The sequence below is a fragment of the Temnothorax americanus genome, unplaced genomic scaffold (genome assembly GCF_048541705.1).
Source record: "Temnothorax americanus isolate GAGA-0224 unplaced genomic scaffold, ASM4854170v1 Scaffold9, whole genome shotgun sequence".
Lineage (NCBI taxonomy): Eukaryota > Metazoa > Arthropoda > Insecta > Hymenoptera > Formicidae > Temnothorax > Temnothorax americanus.
In genome coordinates this window covers 1,780,948-1,801,667 of record NW_027509812.1, presented here as the reverse complement: position 1 = coordinate 1,801,667, position 20,720 = coordinate 1,780,948, and the positions used below count along the sequence as shown (strand labels likewise).

Sequence of the window (20,720 nt, the reverse complement as noted above, 5' to 3'; positions counted from 1 at the left end):
TTACGTTCTTAATAAATTTATAATTATTAATAATAATCATTATCATGACTGTATAGAGTTAATTTAACGAAGAATCGACATACAGCAGTATTACAAAATAAAAACTGTCGTATCGGGATGCAGTATTAAACTGTGGTAATCGTAAACGGCTCTATATGTATATATATTTCTTATATACCACAATGCTTCAGGATGCTCGCATATACAAGAGAAATTCGATGTAACAATTCGCTTATTTTTTATTCACATAATGATGAGTGATCTATATACAGAAAAAAAAAACAATGGCGGCGGCAAAGTAAGACGCTGTGATCCGTTATTTCCAGTTCGAAACAACGGGGTAGATGTTGACTAAAACGCGTGGGGCCTAAATAACGCGAGGCCTGTTATTCGTACACGTCCTCCTTGTCCGCGACGTAGCGCACTATATCCTTAGGTCTCAGTAGCCTCTCCGCGTCCATGTCTGGAATCTCGAAGCCAAACTCGTCCTCCATCGCCATTATGATCTCCACGTGGTCCAGGGAATCCAGACCCAGGTCGTCCATAAAATGCGACTCCAGGCTCAACTGAAGATTCAACGTATCATCGTCAGATATTAGGATTCGATCGCGCGTCTGGGCCTCCTGCACAACTGACATGTCTCCGATAAAATAAATCGAGTCAAATACGCTAGGAAGAGAATATTTTATGCACTTAAATTTGAATTTAGATATCATATATTTCTTAACGGTAATATATGGTACTGCGAATTACGTTACATCGAGTAAATAAGAGTCAACGAAGATAAATTTGTATCCACATGTCAGTATGTACGCAGACGCCACGATCAAGCGAGGTGTTAACCAACTACCCTTTGTTTCAAGAAATATTTCTCAAGACATTTCGGCAAAAAGACTAGCAACGAAGAAAAACAGTATAATTATAATATCATGCAGGAGGAAAATCAACTGTTGCAATTAACGTGGAAAAGCTATATGTATGTGTTTAGAAAAAGATATATGCTTCTTTTATTCATACACATTATTTGTCAAACAATTGCGCGATGCACTCGGGAATTTTGTATTTTTACTTACAATGAAACATTTGTCTTTATCTTATTAACAGAAACGTCTTGGTAAATATTTGAAAGATATTGATCTCTAATTATGGGATACCTTTGCGCTTTCAATTTTGTCATAAAGTTTCAGAACCAAGAGCACCCGCTGATTGATAATGTCAAGGGTCAGCGGATCCTTATGACTGTACTGGCGCACCTGCTTGATGCGTGTGTCCCTTAAGCCCTGCAAAATTTTTCCCAGAAAAAAAAGACAGAGATGTATTTTAGGTAAACCTTTTCTGCGGCGGCATCGTTATAAGCGGCCACTGCTTTCAATACGCGCTCTTCGATATCCTTAATCGATTTCGGTTTCTCTCTAACTTCTTGACAGTATCCACGATTGCATTTTACCTGCATTCATCAGAGACAAATCTTTTTGTATACATTTTAACATTCAGCTCTTTCATGAAGTTACTTCGTAAAGAAAAAATCTAAATTGCGCTTGGATATAGTTTGTAAAAGATACATCCTAGTTGAATTCCACGATATTTCACCAACCGATTCATTCGTTATTATATTGCTCAATGATATCGCAGGCATACTTTAGAAATTGAAATCATTTTCTTATTAATTACTCGTGCAAATCTTGAGCACACAAAACTTGTACGTTTTAAAATGAGACAGCACTATGTAGATTAAAGATCAAAACGTTAGACTCATTGTCAGCAAACTCCACAGTTTTGTTTGCGCCTTCTCTACGGTACTCCTTCTAAAACTTGAATATGTATTTATCTCAATTTAAATTTGCTCTATGCTCTTTTCGATCAGTTCTCTCCCCTTTTTTTACACAAGTTAACGTTCCAGATCACAAGCGTGGGATTACTGTGTCGCAGTTTCCAACTTCCAACAGCTGAATGCAAAATCTATCGATTAGTAAAACTGAATGAAAGAGCTTTATAAACGTCAAGAGCGTGAAAAAGCGCAGCCAAAACAAGGATCTGTCGAGCTCGAGCGAATTTATCTGATGGCTCAACAAGCCCGGCACGTCTGTCGCGACGATTCCCGGTGACGCTACTGACGCTGTCCGTCGCTGCGCATCTCCTGCAAGTAGTCTCGTCGTCACTGTCGTCAGGTTGCTTCAGGTTACGTAATGCGCGTTCCGCGGATTCGCGCCTGTCGCTCGGCGAGGGACGAGGGAACGACGCTCGGGTGTATCGCGCGTGTCACGCTCAATATTACCTGCGGCACAACGAGCACGGTCCGCGCGCCGCGATGCAACAGCCTTAGCTCGCATCGCATCGGAACGAGCGCGCCGCTCGCGCAACGTAGCCGATTGAACGAGTTCCTGAGACAGCCGGCGTTCCTCGCCAACAGCCGGACACCCGCCAGGGACGCCATTTTTCACCCACGATGAACGAACGAGGAACAACGTCGCGGCGACGAGTCGGACTCTGATCTGCTCCGATCCGAGGTTTCTACCGCTGTGCGAGACGCCGAGACTTGACTCGAACTCGAACTCGAGCTGTCGTTCTCTTCGCTGCGGACGACCCGCGGGTTACGAAGAGAAAATTTACAGCACGTGCTGACATCTACTCTCGGGACGGCTTTATCTTATCAGCCGAAGAGGCGACTGGCGACAAAAATAATATTCGTTTTTGTCCAATTTTTATTTCTATCTATCAGGCGTGAGAAGCAGCGCTATAATATTTTTGCGTGCAAATATTGAAAAATATATAAAATATCATATAAGGAAAACAGAATTATAACATTAATATAAGATATATTAATAATTTATAAATTTATTAAGTATAAATAGAATGATGAATATGTATTATACTTTTGTATCTATTTCTAAAAAAAAAAGCATATTTATTTTATATAAATAATATATGTATAATTTTTATATTAAAAATCAAACTTGTAAACGATGCACACTTTGTCTCTTAACGTATTTCAAACGTACCGTAGAATAAATGGATGATTAAAAAATATACTCCAAATATACTATTCATACCTATTTTATTACTATTTTATTAGCACAGGAGACAGAATGTTCATTTTTCGCGTGTTAACAAAAGGAAATTGAACAGAAGATCGGTCTACAGAGACGACAAAATAGTAACTTTTTCATCTTAAATATATCTTTAATATGGCAATACGAGAAGATGGGCTGATTGGTAACGCACATGTGAAAAAGTATTCATTTTAAAATTAAAATACACGCAACGTACATAAATGCCTTGCAGATATAAATTTCCGTACTTCCTCCGTAACAAAAATCGTTTGTTGCGCGTAAGAAAATATAACAAAATATTATTTTACATTTTCACGAAAGTGTAAAGTGGAAAAGAAAGAGAAGTTAACATTACTGTTGATTTATTTGTTGCTGTTTCAATCTATCTAACGTGAGCGGTAGCAATGTGACGAATTCTTTGGATAATTTTATAAATTCGTACTTCTCCAACTTCTCTTGCCTCTCAGGATGCTCGTTACAGTAATTAACGACGAAGCTGTAAGCGTCGACGCTATTCTGCATGTTTTCTATCTTTTGCCGCACGTCAGACGTTATGATCTTGTTGTACAATCTTCCTACGTGGAAATAAGTGTACAACGCCGGATACAGCAAGTCGTCCGAGAAGGATTCGACTCCGCTCTCGGATTTTTTCGTCTCCAGAGAATTCAAGTACGACCGATAATGCTTTATGCTGCTCGTCGCCAGGCGCTCGATCTTCGCCACCACCTGCGCGGTCGGCTTTTCGTTGGACGCTTGCAGACGATCGATCTTCAGGTCCAGAATCTCCGAATACGTTTCCGCCAGCTCGATCCAGATTTCCCTACAGACAACACGGTAAAACCGCGGGCACAATCCCTCGATCACTTCCTCCAGAATGTCTATCCGCCGTTTGTGCATCCTCGCCTGCCGGTCCTCGTTGTCTTCGAAAAACGTTAGGAACTTGTACGCTTGTGAGAGGTCCTGAGCGATCCAGGCGTAATCCGACGCGTGATTCTCAAAAGTGTAATATTCCTTCGCCTTATCCAACCATTTCCGAACGTTCAAAAACACCGGCCTGGCGTCGTTGAAGTCCAACAGGTACATGTCCGTGATTTCATTGGTGATCGACGCCAATTCCGGTTCCAGGTCTACGAATCTTGGGTCCTCCATGATTTCGGTTTGAGGATATTTGCAGACTCGATCGGAAACCGAATCCTGATCCTCCTGCTCGGCCTTCTTCAACAATCTCTCCTTGGACGCTCCCAGAAGACCGATACCGTACTTGGCCCAGCACCTAGCGACATTCGCCGATCTGTGATCGTAATTTTCGTATTCCGCGGCGATGCTCTCGCTCGTCTCCCTGGTACCCTTCGCCGTCAAGATCTCCGCGTACCTCTCCAGTATGTAGGACGCCGCGGCCAGATGATGTCTCGCCTGCGGAAATTTGTCTTGTTCTATGAAATACTGAGATATTGTCGCGGCATTTAGAGCCCAGTCGACGTAATCCAGATCTTGCGTTATCTTATTTTGACTCAGCTGCTTGCTCAGCGTTCTGTGACAATACAGAGCGAAGCTACATTTATCGTCTAGCTCGCGGCAGACCTGCGCCAAATAATACAGAGTCAACGTGTGAAGCTTCTCGAGGATGCTCTTGGCGCACAGATCTCCTTCTATCTCCTCGATCCCCATAATGGTCACCATATGAACAGGCTCGAGTCCAACGTCTTCCGTAAACTTGACGTACAAGCCTTCCGCTTGCTTCAAGAAATCTTTAGCTTCCTCGTGCGAACCTCGTTGCGCATAAATCAGGCCCAGTTGATTATTGGCGCTTATAGCCGGTAAAATGCCTTCGGGCGTCAGTTCGCTGTCTTCCAACAAATCGATGCACTTTCTGAAATATTCCGTGGCGAGTCCGGTGTCTTCCAAGTCAGCCTGCAATATACCTATGTTCAAATGAGTTATCGCAGCCGCGACGGTGCAGAGGGGCTCTTTGCAGTGGGTGAGCGCTTCCAGGATCTCCATTAGAATTCCTACAGCTTTGTTTTTTCTCTCGTAAATCTTATTGGAGCACCTCGTCTCGCGTTCCCTCAACAATTTCTGAACCTCCTGGTACTTTTCCTTCACCCACGATCCCGGATGATCGATTCTCTCCAAGCATTCCATTTCTGTCGTCGCCCTTGCTCTTCCCTGTTCGGGGCACTTTATCTCTTTAATAATTACAGATTAAATTAAATCTATCGGGATATCCAGAATCCCGCGGACTGGCTATTAGCAACTTAGAATCACACGACACGCGGTCAGCATCTCCTAAGAAAAAAAAAATATATATATAATCACTCGCCCTCGCCAGTAGATATAAACCATATAAACGTTCTTATATATATATATAAAAAAAACAGTAAATCATATCTAACCTTATCAAATTATTCATCATATCCCTTTCGTATTATTGGTCGAAGTTAACCGGAGTCCCCCGGCCCCGAGTCGATTTGCGTTCGGCCTAAAAATTCCTTCTAGGCTCTTGGTCTCGGACTCGAAATTCGCCGTCGAGCACGTCGAGCACGTCGAGAGTGTCGAGAGTGTCGAGACTTCGAAGATCGCGATATCGATCGCCAATAACGATATCTCTCTCCGCGTAGTGACATTCGTCCCGCGTGTCGTGGCGAGTGGCGACACTGGCGACCATGCGTCTTGCGTCTCCTCCGTCCCCCCTCGCGAGTCGCAGCTGATCGTTCCTCCGTCGGTTCGCGGACGGTGTTTATCTGTCGCGGGAGTATATTGCTCTTTATTTTATTTCCTTCCCCCTCTCGCCGCGGTCGGCGTTTTCGCGGCCGTTCCTCGAAGAGAATTGGGCGAGCGCGCGCGACGTCGCGTCGTGGTCGTCGCCGCCGCTGTCATCGCCGTCCGCGCTGTCCGCGTCCCGTCGGTGTCAGTGTCAGTGCCATATGTACCTCGCGCGGCGTGCACGGCGGTCGAGATGTGGGTGAAACCGCAGGAGGTGCTGCTCGCCAACGCGTTCTGGTAAAGTCCTAATACACGCGATCCTCGTTATTCGCGACCCGACCAATTGTCACCGATCGCCAACACGGAATCCAACAACTCCGACGGCCGCTCCGAAAGGATTGTCAGATTGCGGTTTGCGCGAGGTTGACGCGAGGCGCGAGGCGCGAGGCTGTCGCGCGCGGAATGTTTACATCCGCGTCTAAAGACAGCTGACGCCTGACGCACGGGAGGTTCCGCTTGAGGCATCGGGTCCATGGTGGGCGCCGCGATTCGGCAACGTCAATTTCTTGACATCGCGCGTCGACAGCGGGATCAGCGGGATAGCGTTATCGGTTACCAGTGTTAACGTCACTAACGTCATAACGCGATAAAAATTACCGTTTTTAACGCGGAAACCACGTACGTGTTAGATAACGTGGGCGAAACGCCCGAACGCGTAGAGATGCGTGTACGAAAGTTCGCCGTTCAACCGGGAGCGTCTGGTCGGATTCGATAAGCGGCGATCGGTGATGTCGAAATCAGTGACACGATAAGCGAGGATACCTAGTTTGACGCTAATTTGGCGCGCTCTCAATATACGTTGCTAATAATGGCTGACATTAGCTAGAAATGTTAACGAAGAGGGGAAGAAATAATTCAACGATAACAGTTAATACCTGTGCTGAAACATCTTTCAGGATCTTTTATCTAGATATATTCAAACTAAGCAAAAATTGTTTTATTTTTTATTTTTAATTTAATTACTTGTATCTTTTATTTATTTAATTTTTAATTTTATTTGTTGTATTTTTTATTTATTTAATTTTTAATTTTTGATATTATTTTAGATGTTTGTTATACATTTATTATGTTAGAGATCTGTTTTAATTTCATCCTAAAATTGTTTATTTTGAAAGATTTTATTTTCTTTCTAAATAGGAGGTTTATATAGTGTATATGATTCTATTGTTTTTATTTTATAATATAGGATTACTGAGCAGGCAACTGTGTATTTCGTTTTGCAACGTCGCAAAGGACATGGAAAAACGAAAGGTCTTACCTCCATCCTGGTGGGCACGTTGGACAGTGTTTTCGACACTAAACCACCACCTTTTAGAATTCTTCATCAGACACCGTCGTCGGAAGTTTATTGGGGTATTGGATTATGATTCAAATTTAAGACTCTAGTGTACGATATAAAGAACTTAAGATATCTGAAGGAGAGTAAAAGAAAAGTAAATAGAAGATAATTTTTGTCTACAGATATGTAGATTTAATTAATAAAAATAAACTAAGTATAGGCTCTCCCCTGAATAAATAGAATTAATTAATAAAATTGCATAATTTATGCAATTATTCCATATTAATTTTCTTACTCATATTACGCATTTAAGAAGATGTAAAGCCAAGGGCAATGAATATATATATATGTATATATGCGAGTATTGTCTTAGTGACGTGATAGTAGCACAGTAACTGATAACAGTGCTCATTAGCACAAACAGTCAGCTATGTACTCAGCAAATGCTGAGGGAGCAAATTCGATGCTTTGACCTACATTTAGTTTTATAATTATGCAATTACAATCTGAAAAAATTACAAGGCATATTGAATTTTGTCTTAATTAAATCTTTGAAGTCAAATATGAATCTCTAATATTTTCTTACATTCTAAACTTTTAGAAGTGGCATGTTCCTTGACCCGCGAGGAGATTTTGCAGGATTGGGAATGGCTCCACTCGAATTTAATGACTACGCTCACGTCGTTCGACACCGAGGAGGAGATAACGGAATTTGTTTGCTGCAAAATTCAATCTATAATAGCAAACAATATTCCAGATTCCCAGTTTGCAGAAGGTAAAGTCATTAATCGTTACTTAAATCGTAAGAACGATATTGTTAGAATGCATAAAAATTAAGTATTAATATTGTTTACAGAAGAGGACCCAGAGTCTTTTAAAACTGTGTCTTTTAAATTCCACCAATTGTTCAATATATCTAAAGAGGACAAATTGGTCAATTATTATTCATGCAGGTCTTTATATTTCAAAAATATATAAAGATTACATAAAAATATAATATTTAATACTTTATTTTTGGAAGATAGATCATATGAGATGGCTATATTTTTTCTTTTAGTTACTGGAAATCACGATTACCTAGACAAGGATGGCTCTACTTATCTGTAAATCACATGTGCTTTTATGCTTACATACTGGCGAGAGAAACGAAGCTGACTGTAAGATGGACAGACATTACGGAATTGAGCAAAACTAATTCCCTTATAGTTCCAGATAGTATACGCGTTGTAACACGTGACAATAAAGAGGTATATGTTAATGTGCATACATTTCTACGTATTGCTATCGATACATTCCATATGCCAATCAATCGATTCTCTAATTTTTTTTTGTGTTACAGCATTATTTTTCTATGTTTTTACATAAATCAGAAACGTATTCGTTAATGGAACAACTGACCAATATTGCTATGAAAAGGTACTAGCTTACTCTAAAGTACAGCATATAAAAAGCATTTGAACAAAAATTATATTGGCATTTCGTGTCTTAATTTATCATAAATTAATTCTTATTCGCCTTTTCCTTAGACTCATTGATGAAAAAAGTGGATTTAATGAGGATAGAGACTTACTGAATAAATTAAGGTATTGATATACGGTTACATTACTTTTTAGAAACTTGTGCAAAAATTAATATTGAATCACTTCTCAATTTAGCAAAAATGTGCCTAAGAAGCCATCTTTCTTGAAGAGGGATCTGGATGCGCGTGCACATTCGGAAACGTACAGGCTTCAATTTAGGTTGCCGGGAGCAGAGAAATTAGATGGTAGCATCGATGCCACTTTATGGACTCCGTATAACAAAAGATATGTCTGGGGGAAGATATATTTATCTCAAAATTATCTTTGTTTTGAAAGTAGGGTAAGTATCTTTCTAAGACGAATAAACTTTAAATGTGAATTGATTATAAAATTGACTTGTTACTTGTATCTGTTTAGGTAAGAAGACAGGTCGGTTTAGTTATACCTCTGAGGGAAGTAACACTCGTTGAATCGGCGGAAAATCAGTCCAGCACGGGAGCGGATAAGTCGATATTAATTACAACGGCGCGTTCGTCCTTTCTATTCGCTCAGATACACGATAGAGATTTCGTGGTACAAAAAATTTCCGAGCTCTTAGCAAAGTCTAAACTTAATTATACGTATGTGGTTTGTGTTACATTCTCTAATCGATATAAAATATAGACGCAACAATGCAAATTGTAATCCTTTCGTAGAACTAGAGAAAACGTATGTTTGCCAAAATCCTCGAGCAGTAACATCAGCAATTGCGAGGAAGCGAAACCTACGGAACAGTGGAAACCACAACCGCCATTGATGACACTTTTCAAGGCTCCACTGACTCCCGAAGCCGCATTGAAGCAAGAAGCTAAAGAGAAACAATGGGAGCTTCATTTCGCGGAATATGGAAGAGGAATTACAATGTATAGGACTACAGAAACTACGAAGCTTATTATTCAAGGAATACCACAAACCCTCAGAGGGGAAATTTGGCTCACCTTTTCTGGTAATATATAAATGATACAGTATATTTTACAAATAATACTGAGTTTTAATACGTAGGATAAATTGTTTTATTACAGGTGCCTTAAATGAGAAGGCAGTGAATCTAGATTTATACAAATCATTGGTCGAACAATCCCTTGGTAAATCATGTCAAGCAAATGAAGAGATCGAAAGGGATTTGCATAGATCATTACCGGAACATCCAGCTTTCCAATCGGACACTGGAATCAACGCGCTGCGAAGGGTGCTATCTGCCTACGCATGGCGAAATCCTCAGATCGGCAAGTCTAATATTTTTCCATTTTTATTTAATGTAACAATTTGAAATTCCTACGAGCTGAATCTTTTAATTAATTATAACAGATATAATTTTTTCTATTATTTAATTTTGTTTAATATTAATTTATTAAGAGCTTGACGATTTTAAGCGTATTATAACATAAAACATTAATATCCGTTTAAAAATAATTAATAATTAAATTATACTGCTATTTAGCAGCGTTACGAATTACTTATACAAATTAAGAACTTTTTTATAAATGTTCTATGTTCTATTCAGGTTATTGTCAGGCAATGAATATAGTAGCTTCAGTTCTGCTGATTTACTGTTCTGAGGAGTCAGCCTTCTGGCAGTTATGCAATGTTTGCGAATCATTACTGCCGGATTACTATGATCGGAGAGTAGTCGGTGCTCTCGTTGACCAAGGTCTTTTAGAGGAACTGGCAGCCGAGCATTTGCCAGTTCTACACGCCAAGTTACAGGAGCTTGGCTTAATTAAAGTTATCTCATTATCTTGGTTTTTAACTATATTCTTGAGCGTCATGCCAACGAGTAGCGCTGTAAATATTATGGATTGTTTCTTCTATGATGGAGCAAAAGTTATTTTTCAGGTAACGAGCTAAGCATAGTAAGCATAGTTTTAAATATATTTTTCCAATTAATGAGATCTTTCAATGAAAATATATATAATTGTTAAATCTTAATAAATTATTGTACAGAAATCTCTTATTGCGAATAAATTTAATTTGTTTTATTTTATTATTTGAAATTTATTAAATTTTGAAATATAATCAAATTATTTCGTTGTATATATGATGTATATAATAAATACAAAGATATTTAAAATAAACAGATTTTTGCTTTATCAGATAGCATTGACTGTGTTGGAATGGAATCAAGACAAGTTACTCAACTGTCGCGATGACGGAGAAGCTATGCAACTGTTAACAGATTATCTTGGTGGTGTTTATAACGATGAAGGCCCGATATTTCCTAGACCAGTTGATAGTGCATCACCTAGTAAGGTAAGACTATACATATATTGTAATTATCTTATGTATCTCACTCTGACCTAATCTTTGATTCTAATATAAAGCTAAAATATATTTACTGTAGAGTATATCTGTCCAAACATTAATTTATGAAGCATACTCGAGATATGGATCTTTAACAATTGGTGGGATAGAAAGATTGCGCCTGAAGCATAGACTGAGGGTAGTTCAAAGCCTCGAAGATGGAATTGAGAAAAACGTAATCAGAAGCGTTATTGTTGATAAATACATGAAAATGGAAGAGTTGCAGGTAATTTAAAATGATTTTACATAGACAATGGGATATGATTATAAGTATTTTAATTATGCTATATATATATATATATATATATATATATATGTATATATATATAGGAATTGTTAAGTTTAGTGAGAGAAGAGTTAATGAGCCAACGAAAATCTGAACCCGACCGCTACGATCCGACCCAACCGCCGTATGAAGCGTACAAAGTAGATTTTGATTTATTCAGAATATTATTTGGTGGTTTATCTCCGTGGGGAAAATGCACTCAAGCTGAATCTCTTGCTGCGCGATTATTCCGTGTAAGTTCAGTCTTAGTAAATAAATTAATCCTAGTTTAATTAATTGTAACATTTAAGCATTGTAAACTTCTGCATAACAAAATTTAATTTTTTTTTAATTATGTTATGCGATAATTGATTACAAGCCGTACGAAAATAATATTAAAAAAGTGGTTACTTTATTTTAAAAATATTCTTTTAGTTGATGGACCGTAATCGTGACGGTTTGCTAAACTTTCGGGAACTAGTGCAGGCTATAGGGATGACAGCAACAGCTGATTTAACGCAGAGATTAAAGCTATTGTACACGGTGCATTTACCGCCACTTCTTATGCCTACCGACTTTGAATCGCCAACACATTCAGCAGGTAGTTATTCAACAATATATACATGAAAACCATATATATGTGTGTGTATGTATAAAATATTTTAATTTATATGAGATATGTTAAATTTATAAATTGGTTAGATGGAGCCGAAGTGGCAGCGGAAGCTACGGATTTTTTCGACAGCATGGAACAGAGCGTAGCTTCCTTGGAAATGCCGATTAGCCTGGCAGAAGAGCCGACCGTAGACACTTTATCAAGATCCACGAGCTTGAATAGCCAACCAGGTGACCAATCGTGGGAAGTTCAGAGTATGGGTAGCTTGCGTTCGATGATAGCGTCAAAAGACAGTCCATTGGATCTTAAAACCGTGCCAAAAATGTCTCAAGGACACTTTATAGCATTATGGAAAACTCTTTACGACATGTTTCCTGCTCAACCCGAAGAACAAGAAACGTATCATTGCATCGCTTCCATAGGTAACTACATTGTTGTATATATTGTATGTACATATATTCAGAAATTATATATTGCAGTAATGTTTAATTATAATTACATAAAACAATGCAAAAACCGTAGGTACCCTTCTGCTCCAATTAGGGGACGTTGGCAAGAAATTTTATGTAGAGAGAGAAGAATCTGAAGATAGTTTGCTTCTAGCTGCTTCTGCAGCTCAACAGGCTTCTTCGGTTATCGAAAGGGTATTTTTACTTGCACTGGCAATCGATTCTCTTTATTGTGGTAGGAAATTTATTAACTCGATACTCCTTTCTTTCTCAGTCACCCGACCGTAATGGAAATCCATCGAGCATAGCGTCGTCCGCTGATCCTGATTGGGCGATAACTGTCGAGCAGTTTTTAGCATCTGTTTTGACTGGTCAAGCAATCGTAGACTTCTTCAGTAAACGAACCGACCTCATGGAAGCTATGACAACGTTGAAAAATCGTAGATTTAATCGGGTTCATTCTTTATCAGATACACCTGCCCTGAATGGATGACACACGGTAATTAACGTGTGAGAGAATAGTACATCTATTTTTATCCATGATTGGCTTAGATAAATTGACGAAGGAGAAAACAGAATTGCTTAAAAGGAATCTAAATATTATTATCAGAGAATGCAAATTTTAATTTGGAGAGAAGCGCATTTGCATGAATGACAATACGTGCAATATAATAGTTATAAACACACACACACACACACAATACAAGTTCATTTATAAAATACCAAGAAGTATAATCGCGTCAAGATTTGTATAATTATTATTTTCTAAATTTTTGTTATAGTCTTTTGCGAATAAAATAATACATTCTGCGTTGTTTGATTTGATAAATTCTCTTTTATAGATAAATAGATTCAATTTCAAATCATTGTATTCCAAATCATTATATTAATTATAAATATGATTATTTTTAAAATATATCTGTTAACAATAGTATAATTCTATCATTAGTTTTTAAAAATTTCTTTAATAAGGCAAATGTAGGCCTACCTTATCAATCATCGCAAATGTATAATAGCGCATCAATAGTAAATAGGGTAAAAATCTGAAAAAATTATTCTATTACTTTAAAAATTATCCATGTATAAGTAACATGAATTTTCGAACATCTAATACTGACACGACGCATTTTTAAGGAGAAACATCTAAGAAAATGACATTATCCAGATTTATTTGGAAATGTCGAACTATTTTTTTTTTTCTGCAGATATATCAAACGGTTGCGAGAAATGCAACATGTATATGGTGAGAAATATTGGCTGTACGTCAACAGCTATTTACGTATAGGTTTATTTTATTCTCTAATTTTGCTTTACATTAAACATTATTATATACAAATGTCACATATTCCTCAAGTATTATTTTTTTAGCTATTATAAAAAAAAAGGCAAGTTAAAATATTAAATACATAATTGGAAATTAAAGAAATTACTTGTATCTAGAAATCTTCAACGAAACATAGTAAGGACAAAATTCTTGATTGACGTCATATTATTAATCTTTTTTTAGATGGAAAATTCTAAACCAAGATATACGAATACATGTAAAATACTCGAACAAAAGTCTACCATGTTATCTTGAACAGAAGTAATAGGGCAAAACATTTTTGTGATTTGTTTGGCCGTGATACCAGATTCAGAATTTACCCCAATTTCTTTAAGCAAACAGAAGCATATGTATAAGAAATCACCCTATTTATAAATAATATACGTAAATGATGCAAAAGCTAATCTGTGTATTCTACCGAGATGCAACGCAATTTTGATATGCAGTATTATTTGATTACTGATCATTGCCTTCCAATTATACAAGTTTCTTATTAGCCGATTCATTCGTAAAGAGTTTCAGTAAGCATTGGGATTTGATTTTCCAGTAAATAAGTTATAGGGATAACTCATTGTGAGAAAAAGGAACAGATTAATTTTAAAAAATCTTTTTAGAATTTTGAATTCTTCCTAAATCAAAACTGTATCTTGGTTCATTCAATTTCAAAAATTCATAATCATGGTACGAAATAAGTTGATAATAAAAATCCTTAAACGATAATAACGATAGCAAATTACATAGTACACACGACATTGCCTAAAAGTATCAAACCATTTATTTTCTTCAAAGATCTACTATTCGTAATCGACATTAAAACGCCGATTAACACTTCTTCCTATACTAGATAAGAATAGATTTTAATTTAAGCGATACCCAGAGCTTTTTCTTGATCGATTAAAATTTATTAAGAATAGCCAGTCCCAATTGTACATGGCGCAACATGGTCACACTTTAGTGATAGTTTTTATTTTTATATAACTGAAGAGAGTATTCACACGAACATAATTTTAGCGTAATTTGCGAAGCGGTACTATGGCATCTGATATGTACGGAGAAGTCTTATTATATCAATGTATTATACGTGTATATAAAGAATATTTCATACTTGTAATTGTATGTATAAAATACATAATAAATGTCGTATATATGAAATCCACGCGTGAGCAATAATTAATGCTACAAATAATTATAATATTGTATAAAGTTGCCTATATTTGAACTTGTACTCCGATTCTCGAAGAGTTTATAATTTATTTAGAATAACTATCTGTAAAAAACATCTATTACTTTTGAAAAAGAGGATGTATATGCAATGAATAATTCAAAACCTTCCATTTTCAGATTGTCAAGTAATAATTATATGATTTTAATATATTAAATCTAATTTATATTGATTATATTTCTTTACGACTACAAGCTATAGTATTTTTCTCATACCTTTTATGTCAATTTTAATAATAATGAACAAATTCCTTCTACAAAATTATTCATCAGTTTGTAATTAAAATTTAATTAGCCGTCTTTCAAGATGTTCGAGAAAAATTGTCACAATCGTTAAAATAAATATTTCGATGAGAAGTGAGAGTTGGGATACGCCACTCATTACATCGCGAATAGAATTATTAGGAAAGTATATTTGGAAAGAGCAAGCAGGTGGCAGCGATGGGCGTTGAACGTTGATTTATATTTTATTATTTAAAGCACTTTATTTGAAATATAAAGAATATATAGAACATAGGACATTCAGAAATATATAGGATATTCAGATCTCAAATATTTTCTTCTTTCAACAAAGACATCATCGTCCTGTTAGTATTTTTCCGAATTCTGAGTATATGTTTAAGGGTACATTTTTAGTACGTTCATATACCCATAACTTCTTTTCCAAATAATTTAGAAGGTCTGATTGTCCTAATCGACATGCTGCATCACGTTCCCATCTTATCATGACAATGGCTGCTTCCCTACATCGTTCCGCAACAGCCTCTAAAGCAATGGATGTCAATTCCTTGACATTCTTGTTTTGGACAGTATCGTTCTTGCTCAATGACCTCAGTAATTCTATTATGTCTGTTTCGATGAGTTTTTCAGCAAAGTCCTCCATGCTTTTTATCATACTTAGCACAAATATAATACCCATTTGTTGTATGTTACTGCTTGGATTAGTGAGTAAAAAGCGTAGGAATTCTAGCCAGAAATTCGAGTCCAAAACTTTCTTACAAGCTTCTTCGTTGGCCACCGTCAGTTTCACTAGAGCTGCAGCTGCTGCGAATTTAATATCTTTATTCTCGTCCTTGTACAATAACATAAGATAATCAACTCGAGAATTATCCTGCTCGAAACACTGGATAGCGACTTCACGGCTTAATATCATAATGTTTATAAGATTTGCAGACGCCAATTTCAAAAAATAATCCTTCTCGTATACAAAGGCTTCAATCTTCTGAAATACTCCTTCTTTGAACATATGTTCTCGGATGCTTTCGTTGACTTCAGCTAGATTGCACAAAGCTGTTAGAGTCTGGCAATTCTCATTAACGGAACACTCCAGGTTCAGAAGATTTACGATCGGTTGAACAAACTCCGTGAGTAGTTGAGCGGGAACTATATTATCAGCATCAAGGAAAATACTCTTCGTGAGTGCCAAATGGACCAGGGCTAGCGAAGCCTGCTTCTTTCCCTTGACTGTGCCATCCAGCGCCAACGACAACAATGTTTCCGGCACAACATGAGCAACTACATCTGCCAATCTCTGTTTACTGCATATCGCGTTGAAAACGCGCGCTATCAATTCCTTGCAGTTCTGATTGTCCGTTTTGGCGAGGTCCAACAGATAAGTGATCACATCGTAATCTATTAATAAGTCGGCCAATCCTTCTTCAAAGTCGTCGCCCAATTCAGATTCCTCGGGAAAATGATATTTGACAAACTTTGACAATTCTATCATCTCGGGTTCTCGCTCGTCATAAGCATTGCACAAGTTCATCAACGTCATAAGCACGTCGAAGAGAGATTGATCATCAGTGAATGGATCATCGGCGATCTCGATCATCGTTTCAATGACTTCTAGATTCTCGATCAACTCCTGTTTGACGTTTGTGTTGAAAGTCAGATACGACAGACCTTTTACGGCCCACTCTCTATTTTCTTTTTTTGGATTAATCAACAATCGTCTGCAAGCCTCGGTCAATTCCTTGGTCACTCCATCCGCGAACGGTCTGGTAGTCGCGTCTGAGTCTCCGGAATTACCCATCTTGCAAAAAGCCACTAACGCTCGAACCCGAAGTAAATCATCTTGAGATTGACACAGTATTTTTAATATATCAACACCTTGATTTATGATCGCGTCAACCTGGTCTTTTCTGGTCACAGCGGCTACGATACATTCGAGAGCCACTTTCTGCTGCAATACATCATCCATTCCCGCCATAACGAGGATCATCTCTAAAATTCCTTCTTTAACCACAAATGTGTTTCCAACATCTAACGGGCTCAATAATAAGGTTGTTATCGCAACTACTACACGCACCTGTAAAACAATCGATTGACAATTTATTAATTTTTACGTTTCGTGAAACAATATTGATTTAAAATGAAGGAAGCTACAGTGTTATTATTTAATTTTGATAGAAAATAGGAGAAATTTCTTGTAAATTACGCTTCAGAAAATACTACAGATAGCAAAGTCATATTCTTCAGTAAGTTTCGATTAAACTCTGATATATAATCGTATTTTAATTTAAAACTTACAGAATATATACAATATCAACAATTTAAAAAAATCTTTAACATTTTTGCTTTAAAAAGTTTAAATTTCTCAAATAGGCTATGTTAAAAAAAGATACTCGGCTTTTTATTTTGAAACAATTTAAATGATAAAAAAAGATCGAAAGTTACAAAATTCATACTTTAGATCGTACGTCAGGCGAATGCAATTTATCTTCAATAAATTCATCAACGGCATTGGTAAATGTTTTCTCATCATCACAGTTCTTATACACGTTTTTATATACCATTGCTAAGCACAAACTGGTTATAGTTCGCGTGGAAGACGTGATGTCTAGCAAAGATTCAGAATTGTATTCCTCCATCTCACCAGCTACCTCCATCAATCTTTGCACACCGCGAAGTTCGACAAATCGTTTTGCCCAGTCTAACGCAGTATAATGAATGTTATGCGTAATAAGTTTTATTATCGCGTCTCTAGCAAGGCCTGTTATCGTTCTACTCGTTATACCGTACGACAAGCAGAACATAATCGTGTCTATTTCCTTCTTATGCGCCTCACATAAATCCTCGTTACGATTTGAATCAGGTTTATCATTCATGCCGCTGTAAGTGTTCAATATATTCTGAAACAAAAATATGCAATAAATTTGTAATTACTGAAATACATGTATAATTACACGTATCTTACTCGATACTTACCTGTAAACAATATTGAGATGCGTTAACTCTTTCTGCAAATGTGCTGTTCATCATTTCCAGACACCAAAGCAAACCGACGTATTTCATAACGGACTCGGTTCGACTAATATTATTTTTACATAACTCGCCTACAATACGAATCGCGCTACAGATCACTTCCTCGTTCTTTTCCACTTTCACAAGTTGCGCGATTTTCGATACACCTTCCTTCTTGAAGATCTGTTCGGCACCAAATCTCTCACGTGCGAGCACAAGCAGATCATTCATTGCGATTTCACGTTCCTTCTCATTTGCGTTCTCGTCAAATGCTAGATCCAGCGCTTTTGATACCTAATACAAAGCAAAATTAAGCGTATACTTAAATATAATAATCTGCAATAAAAATGTAAATAACTGTGACATTACGTTTGTACGATGATGTAATTTTTATCCGTATAGTGTGCAGACTATTAATTCATGAATTAATAATTATGTAATAAAAGACAAAATCTATTTGTCAAATTATGCGTGACGTTGAAACAAAAACGCTTACTGATACTTACATCGAGTATGAAAAATGTATTTCATTTTTATTCTCTTATCTAGATTAAATTATCATGTTTTGCAAGTTGACGAACTTTTGTAATAGTTACACGTATATTTACCTGGGCACTAATATGTAACTTTTTCTTACGACGTTCTTGTACAATTTTACGTAAGTGGTCCACTACGCGTTGAAAATCTTCGTTATTAGGATTTAATGCAATAATAATCTCTGCATCCCGATATGCCTCTTCGAATCTTTGTAACGCTTCTAGTGCTTTACATCTTTGTAACAATGCTTTGCTACAACATATCTTTAACGCACTATTGCAGTCATTAATAACTTTCTCGTAATCGCTCAGCTGTAAATAAATATCAGCTCTCTTTCTGTAGAGACATGCTTTTTCAGCTTTGTCCTCTGTTAGTTTCAGTGCGTTTGAGTAGTAACTCAATAATGCTTCTGACAAATTGCCTTTCCTAGATTCTTCGCAACCCTTGTGGTTCCACTCCTGTGCACTCATATCTGACTCTGTCATGGTGGAATAACTCTACGACACGAATTATACGATGTTACATTATATGTTTTAACATAGAGAGAGTCTGACACTTAATACTATATATCTTGATACACGTATTATCTTAAACACAAAAGGCATGATTATTACTAAATAATTATATGCATCTGCACGTATGAGACAATAGGACTGTTTATCTTTCCTTTTTTTCCTTTTCACATTAGAAAGAAAAAGAGAAAAGATGGAAATGAAACAAACAGGCCTAATACATGTATAATGGATAAAGAATAAACGCACACAAATTAATAATAATAATGCAATTTCAAGTGTGTGTGTGTGTATGTAATCTACATGTTAATTGCATTCAATTGTTGCAATAATTTCTATATTAGAAAGTTGACTTTCGTAGAACATTGAAAAACAAAACAGAAGAAGTCAATCATTTAAGTAATTATTTAGTGTTCGTTCTCAGAATCTCCAGAAGCTGTTTGTGCATATTAGACAAACTATCCAGACAACTTATGACGCTGTATGCAAATATTTGATTTCGTCTTAACGCAAAAGAAAGAGATGCAATTATGTACGTTATGCTGCAATAGTCGGGAACAATTTACATTTCCTCCCTTTTTTGCGTCGGGAATTCAACTTCCTCGACGAAAGAGAGTCTGAGAAAGGCGAGCACGATTTACCTGCAACGCGCGATAAATTTATGCGTGAAGATGAATCTCCATTTCAGAATGATAAATTCTTTACCTGTCGGATAGCTTCCTCTTCGCCACGTGTTCTTCCGCGCTGCTCAAACGCTTTCTCTACTTTTCTCGACGTGTAACGAAATAAACAAAAGAATTCAAATTGCGAGCAAATCGGTCGCGGCTTACGTCATAAGTGTTTATACTGTTTACATGACCGGGGTAGCAAATGGGCGCGTTCAGCAGACCAAGCCGCTCAGTCGAACGCAGTCGAACGTGATTGGCTCTTATTTTAGACCCAACCAATCAACGCAGAGTGTTGATAAGACGAACTCAACAGTTGTGTCTGCTGAATACGTAAGCATAAGAAAACTGATTGGTCTATTTCCTTATGCACATGTGTATGGACCAATCAATTTTCTTACGCTTAGGCATTATGCGTTGTGGAGAAGTGCTCCCCGCTTAATAAGGCGAGATGGATTTGGTGTCGTCAAAATCGTCAATTTATTCGATCTGGATATCAGGAAAGCACGTTGGGCAAGGAGAGGTTTACTTAAGAGGTATTTTACCAAGCTGACCAACTCACTCGCGAAGTTACCGTCACGTCAATTCGGTATCGACTTCCAGTTGTCGATGACAGATGGCGCTAGGCGCGCCCGCGCTCCGAATGACCGAATACCTCCGTGAACCTCCTCGTTGTCGTGCGCTCCTGTTACCCGTGGAGGATTTTTCGGATATTTCCGACCACGTAAAACCCAATTCTCGCGCTAATCTTATCGGGATAAATTCTGCTAAACAACTTTTACGATTTATCGAATATGTCTGTATGGATGCGTAATCAAAATCCCGCTGTCGTTAATTATCATAATAGATTTAAAGTATTCTATTCGTTTAATTTTTTATTAATATATTTATTATATTCGTTGAGATATAATTCGCGCGTAGGTAAGATTAGGTAAC

General features: G+C 37.2%; 4 protein-coding genes across 6 annotated transcripts; 1 reads left to right on the top strand and 3 right to left on the bottom strand.

Moving 5' to 3' along the window:
• Positions 1-214: 214 nt before the first annotated feature.
• On the bottom strand, positions 215-2,563 carry Nd-acp (NADH dehydrogenase (ubiquinone) acyl carrier protein). Of its 2 annotated transcripts, none has more exons than XM_077425608.1 (3): positions 2,276-2,563; positions 1,155-1,280; positions 215-566 (listed from the first exon to the last, which is right to left on the bottom strand). In XM_077425608.1, the coding sequence occupies exons 1-3, from the start codon at positions 2,432-2,434 to the stop codon at positions 387-389; spliced, it is 465 nt and encodes a 154-aa protein (XP_077281734.1). In that variant the 5' UTR covers positions 2,435-2,563; the 3' UTR covers positions 215-386. The 2 variants fall into 2 exon arrangements, with proteins under 2 accessions (XP_077281734.1, XP_077281735.1); XM_077425609.1 differs by lacking the exon at positions 1,155-1,280 and adding an exon at positions 1,331-1,447 and having other exon boundaries at positions 2,276-2,562.
• Positions 2,564-3,038: 475 nt separating this feature from the next.
• On the bottom strand, positions 3,039-5,739 carry LOC143907778 (KIF-binding protein). The gene is made up of 2 exons (XM_077424742.1): positions 5,444-5,739; positions 3,039-5,336 (listed from the first exon to the last, which is right to left on the bottom strand). The coding sequence occupies exon 2, from the start codon at positions 5,190-5,192 to the stop codon at positions 3,402-3,404; it is 1,791 nt and encodes a 596-aa protein (XP_077280868.1). The 5' UTR covers positions 5,193-5,336; positions 5,444-5,739; the 3' UTR covers positions 3,039-3,401.
• A 30-nt stretch (positions 5,740-5,769) lies between these two features.
• Positions 5,770-14,758, top strand: Tbc1d8-9 (TBC1 domain family member 8/9). 2 transcript variants are annotated; one of them, XM_077424739.1, is made up of 19 exons: positions 5,770-6,050; positions 7,000-7,166; positions 7,694-7,867; positions 7,949-8,045; positions 8,150-8,339; positions 8,432-8,508; positions 8,619-8,675; positions 8,748-8,952; positions 9,030-9,232; positions 9,308-9,597; positions 9,674-9,877; positions 10,156-10,487; positions 10,746-10,901; positions 10,993-11,178; positions 11,283-11,471; positions 11,653-11,818; positions 11,920-12,255; positions 12,356-12,477; positions 12,557-14,758. In XM_077424739.1, exons 1-19 carry the CDS (start codon positions 6,007-6,009, stop codon positions 12,773-12,775), a joined length of 3,414 nt encoding a protein of 1,137 aa, XP_077280865.1. In that variant the 5' UTR covers positions 5,770-6,006; the 3' UTR covers positions 12,776-14,758. The 2 variants fall into 2 exon arrangements, with proteins under 2 accessions (XP_077280865.1, XP_077280866.1); XM_077424740.1 differs by lacking the exon at positions 5,770-6,050 and adding an exon at positions 6,278-6,680.
• Positions 14,759-15,052: 294 nt separating this feature from the next.
• On the bottom strand, positions 15,053-19,981 carry LOC143907777 (protein unc-45 homolog B-like). The gene is made up of 5 exons (XM_077424741.1): positions 19,825-19,981; positions 18,679-19,104; positions 18,035-18,364; positions 17,515-17,958; positions 15,053-17,135 (listed from the first exon to the last, which is right to left on the bottom strand). The coding sequence occupies exons 2-5, from the start codon at positions 19,090-19,092 to the stop codon at positions 15,405-15,407; spliced, it is 2,919 nt and encodes a 972-aa protein (XP_077280867.1). The 5' UTR covers positions 19,093-19,104; positions 19,825-19,981; the 3' UTR covers positions 15,053-15,404.
• Between the last annotated feature and the right edge of the window lie 739 nt (positions 19,982-20,720).

What these genes read in the sequence shown, in the direction of transcription:
- LOC143907777 (XM_077424741.1), bottom strand. Translation starts at nt 19,092, where the DNA reads ATGACAGAGTCAGATATGAGTGCACAGGAGTGGAACCACAAGGGTTGC. An exon ending in AGTTACATATTAGTGCCCAG is followed by an intron (nt 18,365 to 18,678) that starts GTAAATATACGT and finishes GCTTTGTATTAG; the next exon opens with GTATCAAAAGCGCTGGATCT. An exon ending in CGCCTGACGTACGATCTAAA is followed by an intron (nt 17,136 to 17,514) that starts GTATGAATTTTG and finishes ATTGTTTTACAG; the next exon opens with GTGCGTGTAGTAGTTGCGAT.
- Tbc1d8-9 (XM_077424739.1), top strand. Translation starts at nt 6,007, where the DNA reads ATGTGGGTGAAACCGCAGGAGGTGCTGCTCGCCAACGCGTTCTG. An exon ending in CTGCTCGCCAACGCGTTCTG is followed by an intron (nt 6,051 to 6,999) that starts GTAAAGTCCTAA and finishes TTTATAATATAG; the next exon opens with GATTACTGAGCAGGCAACTG. An exon ending in ATGGCGAAATCCTCAGATCG is followed by an intron (nt 9,878 to 10,155) that starts GCAAGTCTAATA and finishes TGTTCTATTCAG; the next exon opens with GTTATTGTCAGGCAATGAAT.
- Nd-acp (XM_077425608.1), bottom strand. Translation starts at nt 2,434, where the DNA reads ATGGCGTCCCTGGCGGGTGTCCGGCTGTTGGCGAGGAACGCCGGCTGT. An exon ending in CCGTGCTCGTTGTGCCGCAG is followed by an intron (nt 1,281 to 2,275) that starts GTAATATTGAGC and finishes AAAATTTTGCAG; the next exon opens with GGCTTAAGGGACACACGCAT. An exon ending in ACAAAATTGAAAGCGCAAAG is followed by an intron (nt 567 to 1,154) that starts GTATCCCATAAT and finishes TTGAATCTTCAG; the next exon opens with TTGAGCCTGGAGTCGCATTT.
- LOC143907778 (XM_077424742.1), bottom strand. Translation starts at nt 5,192, where the DNA reads ATGGAATGCTTGGAGAGAATCGATCATCCGGGATCGTGGGTGAAGGAA.